The sequence below is a fragment of the Penicillium griseofulvum genome, assembly GCF_001561935.1.
Source record: "Penicillium griseofulvum strain PG3 chromosome Unknown contig_77, whole genome shotgun sequence".
Classification (NCBI taxonomy): Eukaryota; Fungi; Ascomycota; class Eurotiomycetes; order Eurotiales; family Aspergillaceae; genus Penicillium; species Penicillium griseofulvum.
The window spans coordinates 681,549-688,349 of record NW_024467426.1 but is presented as its reverse complement, the minus strand read 5'-3'; the positions used below and the strand labels follow the sequence as shown (position 1 = coordinate 688,349).

Sequence of the window (6,801 nt, the reverse complement as noted above, 5' to 3'; positions counted from 1 at the left end):
CCGATCTGAACCTCTTTTACTATTTCTTAAATCTCACTTCTACATCCTCATCCTCATCTTCTCTTCATGGTCTTCAATCATGGAGCTACTTGCCTCTCCAGACAGATCTCGAGGGATTGAAAACATTCAACCCTCGCAGCAAAATCAGCAAAATCAGCAAAATCAGAATAGTGACACTGCAAACGAATCTGACAGTATCTTAAACCCTACACATACCCCTTCCCCCACACTCCCAGCAAGTCCCCCGGTTTCCCAGGAATCACTTCTCAACCTTACAACTATGCCATTTCTACTTCTTCTCCATGGAGCAGATACTCTAGTGTTCATTGACCCTTCTCCGGAGACAATCCGATCTAAATTTCCTTGTTCTGCACAGACAGTTCCCCATCGTATTCACAGTGATAAATTGTTGGCCACAGGATCGGCCTACTTCAAACGGCTTTTCAATCCGCAAATGCAGATGCGGGTCCGAAAGCGACGCGGCTTGACTGGCAAGCTTCCAGATGGGATTCAATACGTCTTGGACCTTACACCTCCGACCATGGACGAAGACGCAGTCATCTTCCTAACCGAGCTTTCATGCCCTATGAGTATTAGGACCTGGGCCTCGAAACGGCTTATATGGAGCCTGCCATCGCTATGCGTTGGGGGACAAGATGAATTGGAGCATCTTGAACAACCTACGCAATCCCCCACTGCATCTCCGGAGCCCCGAGGCGACACGGATGCCGGCTATCTTGATTTGAAGAATGAACCGATTAAATCTTCATCTGAACTACAGAGCCAATCTTCAGCATCGCATCCTAAGGTAGTGAAGCAGAAGGGCGTGCCAGTGGAATACTCCGCCTCGCGTCACTGTGAAGGCATTGAGCACATTCTCCACGTTCTGGAAGGATTAAACCCCAAAATAGACACACCTTGCAAGTTTTGGACCTTTTTTGCGCTCGCCAAAATATTTGACGTGGCTACGGTTCCGGCTATCTGCGACCGTATCATCTCGTGGTTCTACCAGCTCAACAACATTAGATTCATTGAACTTCATCCCGAGATAGCATATCGAGTAGCATGTGCTATAAGATCCCCCGGCCTCTGTCGAGATGCTTTTGTGGGAATGGTGGGAGACGAAGCCCTGTTGTACCTGATTCGGGCCACATCTTTCAAACCAATCGGATCTATGGAAAGCTTGGTGCAGAGCCAGATTGCTGATATTCTAGACGATGCAGAGGTGCAACGCATCGAATATGCTAGCAAGAGCTTTGGTGACTACGTTGTTCGGTGTTTCTTACAATTGGCCGGGAGTGAAATGCCCTGGTTGGCACACATTGCTGAGTTCAAGAAGCTTACCCGGCATCTTCAACTTTATCCAGCGGACCAAGGAATGGTACATGAACTAGTCATGACACTAAAGGAATTCATCCGTGGCCGTATATATGGGGCTTTGCTCAAGACAAGAGACACAAATCGCACATTCCATGTGGCTCCAAGCTTGACGAAATCAGAAAACCCATATCATCGATCGGGCATAGACAAAGGATTTATCCTCCAGCGATTAATTGGGAAAAGCTTCTGGGGTGTGCTGGTGTGGCTGGATCTCGATCAAGAGGAAGCACCTCGCACGGTGTCTCATTCTTCGATAGCAGAGATCGGCAATAGCTTGCTGGGCTTTGGTGGCGAAACCGCAGCAAGGATTTGCCATGTGCCGTCACAGAAAGTTCGCAAGATGAGCTGTGCCTTCAATGAAGCAGTTAGAACCAGAGCTCAGGCTCGCCAGGAGGAAGAGGCTCTGGCTGCGCAACATGCGGGAGGGCACGTTGTGATGGAGATGACCATTAACGTCCGGCAGTCGCAATCTGGCAACGAGGTCGATAACACTTCCAAGAAGGGCTCTTTCCTCGATCCAATTCCTGCTCCCACCCCTAACCCATATATTCCACCTGTATCTCCACTACCAGCAAAGACGGATATTCCAGCAGAAATGTTCCAAGAAAAGACATTCAAGAATGAGGTTCACTCTTTCCTGAGACAATACGCACTAGAGATGCTGCAGCAACCTGGTCTAACCAGCATGCGACACGATCTCACAGATACCTTGACCTGCCTCACATACAATGAATTCCAATACCTACCTCTATGGGCGGGCGGCAATGACGATGGAACGGGCGGTGTTTTCACTGACTTAATCATTCCTGCCATGGACACCGGTGGATTCTCGGGTCCTGGACCCACCGTACACACTGGCAGTGTCACCTCAAGCAATGATTCTTTCAGCGAGATCAAGCCAAGTGACACCCAGAGCACCATTTATGGTGCATCTCGCGATGCCACTTACAGTCACGCTTCGGATATGAAGTCCGTGGATTCCACCGACTATTCCCAATTTGGACTCAAACATGAGAATAATGAGAGCCACGATGAAGCGCAATGGGACATTGACACGGAGCTAACCGATGATGAGACATCACTGGATTTTGGTCTGACTACCGAGGATTACGAAACACAGAGCAATGGCACCATTACTATAGATACGGGATCGCCTGATCCTTCTTTTGGCGATATATCCGATGATGTGAAAGAGGACACGGTGAAGGAAGAAGGTAATGATACTGAGTTCGAATTAGTTGATGTCCACAACTGTTTTTAAATTTACCCCTTGATTTTCTTTCTTTTATTTTCAACTGGAATTAGAGGTAGAATATTTACACGAGACAAGGCATTGCTCGTACAAATTACTCTTGCATCTGCATGAACTGCCAGGTGCAAAGATTATATATTGTAGACGTCCCTATAGAATTCTTTCACAAAATGTACACCATCTCCACCAAATATTCCATAGCATCTAGATTGTATAACATAGTATTGTGACAGGCCGAATGAAGTTTAAATTAAATAATTTTCACATTGAAGTCATCATAAACTGCCCTAGAGAGGCGTCTAGGTAGGGGCATTGAGGCTGACTCAGCTTTGCGCGAACCCGGGGTGCTAGGTACTCCAGATTTGAAGATTCCAAGATTTCAAGACCTTTCAAATTACTTAGCTCTTTCATAAGAGTATCACAGGTGATTAAGGAGTACATACTTTTCGATCTTTTTGAACTACTCTTCTTTTCCGCTACGATTTCTCTATCTTGAGAGTTACGGCCACTGACATCATATCATGGCTTCATCTTCCAAGACGAGCTCTTTGCTCTAGTAAGTTCTGCTGTGACATTTGAGCAATCAAAAAGAGTATCCCTTGACTAACAATATAATCAATTCCAGCTCTTGCATCGCCTACCGCACTACTATTCTGGCCGAACACTCTTCACCGGGCAGTTCATCAACTGCTGCCTCGTCACTAGCCTCCATCATCCTGCCAAAGATCACACACGATAAGCCACAAAAGCTCACCTTCACCCATGAACGTCTTTTCGTTCATTACATTGCCGACTCACCAGAAGGCAACCAATCCGACGATGGCAACATTGCAGAGCCCAACTCCCACGCTCCCCTGAGTTTCGTCGTAGTTGCCTCAGCAGAGCAAGGCCGCCGCATCCCATTCGCCTACCTGCTAGAAATGAAGCGCAAGTTCCTAACCACCTACCAACCATCCACAACGGAGTTCGCCTCCCTTCCCGCCTACGGCTGTGCTGCATTCAACAACGAGCTGCGCTCTCTCCTGCAGGCCTACAACACCGCCCCCCCAGCCGATTCGCTCGCATCCGCCCGACGCGAGATTGACAGCGTCCGTGATATAATGACCGAGAATATCGAGCGGGTCCTAGAGCGTGGCGAGCGTATCGATCTACTAGTTGACAAAACGGATCGACTTGGCGGGAGTGCGCATGATTTCCGGATTCGTAGCCGGGGACTACGGAGACGGATGTGGTGGAAGAATACTAAGTTGATGATCATGATGGTAGTTGTCGTAATCTTCTTGCTGTATCTGTTCATTGGTATGGGGTGCGGACTACCTGCATGGGGGAAGTGCATTGGACACTAGCGCAGTCTCGAGAGTGAAACATTCAGCGAGCGTGCTTTTTTCAAATATCCAGTTTCTGGGGTTTCGGTTTCCGACTTTCTCATGAGACATGATGTGATGGTTTTCCCTTTATCTGTTTGCTCTGTTTATTTATTTTCCTACTAGGATATGTATATCAAAGCTATGTTATTTGTCTCTCTATCGAAGCATATGTTTATTGGACTTAAATGGAGTGATTCTACTGATCATAAGAAATATACTTAATGTCCTTTGAGACTCTTAGCAAGGCTATTATGGATATTAGGTCCGTTTAAGACTCTTAGCAATGGTGGCTATGGATATTAGGCCTTGGAAGGCACATATGTGTATATGGTTCTATTGGTTCATTTCACAGCCTAATAAGGGCAAAGAATATGAGCAAACATCACGAAAATGAAATGAATAGCTACGTATAATGATAGATCATACTTAATATATATGAGAAAAAAAGAAAAAAAAGAAAAAAAAGAAATGGGCAGTTATTACTGCCCGACCGGGGGGTCGAACCCCGAACCTTGTGATTGTATTTGATCAGATCAGATAAAAGTCACACGCTCTGCCAATTGAGCTAGCCGGGCTGCTTGGTTGAAGTGCATGATTGTTGTAGGAATATAATCCAAATGGGAATATTATCCATGAGGAAATATTCCAAAATGTTGAACACTCTCCTTTTGAACAGTTATACGTTTATCACATATATTCATATATTTTACACTATCGTTTAAATATAAAAAAAAAGTCCAAAAATGAATGGAAATATCCATATGATTAAATCCCATTTTCTGACAATTTGTATATCGTTGTCTTGTGCTCATATAAGTGTTGCGTCGGGGATCTTTATCCCAGCATACATGCTTCGTATAGTCTGAACTCTACAATTAAGAAAATGTTACAGAAGTTTCGGAAGTTCGTTGCAAAAAGTAAATCAAAAAGTATTCATTATCCCCATAATATATAGAACCCATTCCTACAGTCTACAGTTAATACCTATACTCTTGAAGTAAGATATGTCCCTCACCATCAAACTCACTTCGTCCTTGCCCGAAAGCATCAGAGTGAGTCTGCAGGTAAGACAGAAACTACCAGCTTCCCAGTAGCCCTGTAAATTGTCTACGCCAAGTGTTTACCTCTTCAACCATAGGTTCCGTCCTAAAAGGCGCGGGATTGACGAGGAGATATATCAGGCGACACTTCTGGGTTCCAAAAAGATTTGGAGATGGAAGCGAACGAAAAAAAAGGTCGCTACAAAACTGAGCAAAGAAGAAAAAGATGCTAGACCGGACAAGCTTCAAACTGGACATCGAACGAAATGGCCTCATGATTGAGCCGTAGCATTTGACGGATGTTGTCCTATGTGGGCGGGACGGAAGGAAGAAAAACGTCGGCTGCGCAAAGTGAATTGCCCTGCAAGCACCGACTCCAGAGTAGAAGAGAAAAAGGAAATTTTGTTCATTTTTCATTCATCGCAATGCACCTGGTTTCAGAAACTTTACCCTGATCATAGCAGGCTGGAAACTCCGTTTCTCAGAGTCCTTCAATTGAACCCGCGCCGTCAACCGCCATTGCAACATGAACCTATACCCCACACGTAAGAAATCCCTTAAGTCGACTTGCTCTTAACAGCCTCACGACCCTTAGCGATGCGCTCAATGATCTGCTCACGGTCCTTGTCGAGGTGCAGCTTGGTGATGACGACCTTGGAGGGGTGGAGGGGGATGGGAACGCTCTGGCCGTTGCTCTTGTCACGAACGATCTAAAATCGTAGTAAGTATCCACCGCAATAATTGTGTAAATTCGAAATCGTACCTTCTCGACGAAGATGGAGAACTTGAGACGGTAGACGTTGGTGATCTTGCCCTCACGGCCCTTCTGCGAACCTCTGGCAACAACTGCACATAACAGTCAGCTTTCAAGATCTCATTATTCCCAGATCGAATCAAGAATCAAACTCACCGACTTCGTCGTCCTTGCGGATGGGAATGGAGCGGATCTGTCACGAAATGCTAGTTAGAATCGGCGTGTATTGTGCGTCTGGTGTCTCTATCGTCCGTAGTTTCCAATGGCGAAAACTCTACTCAAACAGACCCAGATTCGATGTGGAGGTTGGTGTGGTACATACTCCGTACTTCTCCTTGAGTTCCTTGGAGACGGGGGCGCTGAGAATGACACGGCGCTCGCTGGAGGGGGCCTGGAAGTGTGCCTTGCGAGACTTGCTCCGCGAAGAGGCGATACCTGGAGACACCATCAGTATTGAAAGTTGAAGATTGGCGAAAATTCGTATCGATAGGGGTTTCGGGCAATAAATCAATTCGGCGCAAGGCGAGATGCGAGAGAGTACGCACCGTGGGTTCGGACAGCCATCTTAAAGGTCGTGGGGTGTGAAGTGAACGGGTGTCGTTGGCGTTGGTCGAAGAGAGGATCTTTTCTGGTGTAGCCGAATATTCCAAGTTGGAGCCGGATTGTGTGCTTACTAATTTCCCGCTAAGCCGTCTCAGGGCTTGCAACTAGACACCTGACCTATAAGGCACCAAATGTACTTGATATTATTGGTTGATCGTGGGATCCACCTCCGACGCGCTTCTCAATGCGCCTCGACAACATCTGCGCTAGCTTTTTGGTCGCGCTTTTTTTTAGGACCGTGAGGAGTCCCATTGAGTCTTGAATTCGGCCTCACTTTGGATTTGACAGTATACTGGAGTATATTTGGTAAATACGGCTTTTTTCGGCCCCGATTCAATCCCATCCATGCGCCACGGATCGCGGGTCAAGTCTTTTCTTCGCTCGGTGCTACGGCATCCCCAGCGA

General features: G+C 46.5%; 3 protein-coding genes across 3 annotated transcripts; 2 read left to right on the top strand and 1 right to left on the bottom strand.

Moving 5' to 3' along the window:
• Positions 1-454: 454 nt before the first annotated feature.
• On the top strand, positions 455-2,641 carry PGRI_081610 (uncharacterized protein; the record flags this gene model as incomplete). Its single annotated transcript, XM_040795875.1, has 1 exon — positions 455-2,641. The coding sequence occupies one exon, from the start codon at positions 455-457 to the stop codon at positions 2,639-2,641; it is 2,187 nt and encodes a 728-aa protein (XP_040651440.1).
• A 512-nt stretch (positions 2,642-3,153) lies between these two features.
• Positions 3,154-3,978, top strand: PGRI_081600 (synaptobrevin family protein; the record flags this gene model as incomplete). Its single annotated transcript, XM_040795874.1, has 2 exons — positions 3,154-3,188; positions 3,258-3,978. 2 exons carry the CDS (start codon positions 3,154-3,156, stop codon positions 3,976-3,978), a joined length of 756 nt encoding a protein of 251 aa, XP_040651439.1.
• A 1,618-nt stretch (positions 3,979-5,596) lies between these two features.
• PGRI_081590 (60S ribosomal protein uL24) lies at positions 5,597-6,357 on the bottom strand (the record flags this gene model as incomplete). The annotated part of the gene is made up of 5 exons (XM_040795873.1): positions 5,597-5,749; positions 5,803-5,885; positions 5,950-5,986; positions 6,116-6,228; positions 6,339-6,357. The coding sequence occupies 5 exons, from the start codon at positions 6,355-6,357 to the stop codon at positions 5,597-5,599; spliced, it is 405 nt and encodes a 134-aa protein (XP_040651438.1).
• Between the last annotated feature and the right edge of the window lie 444 nt (positions 6,358-6,801).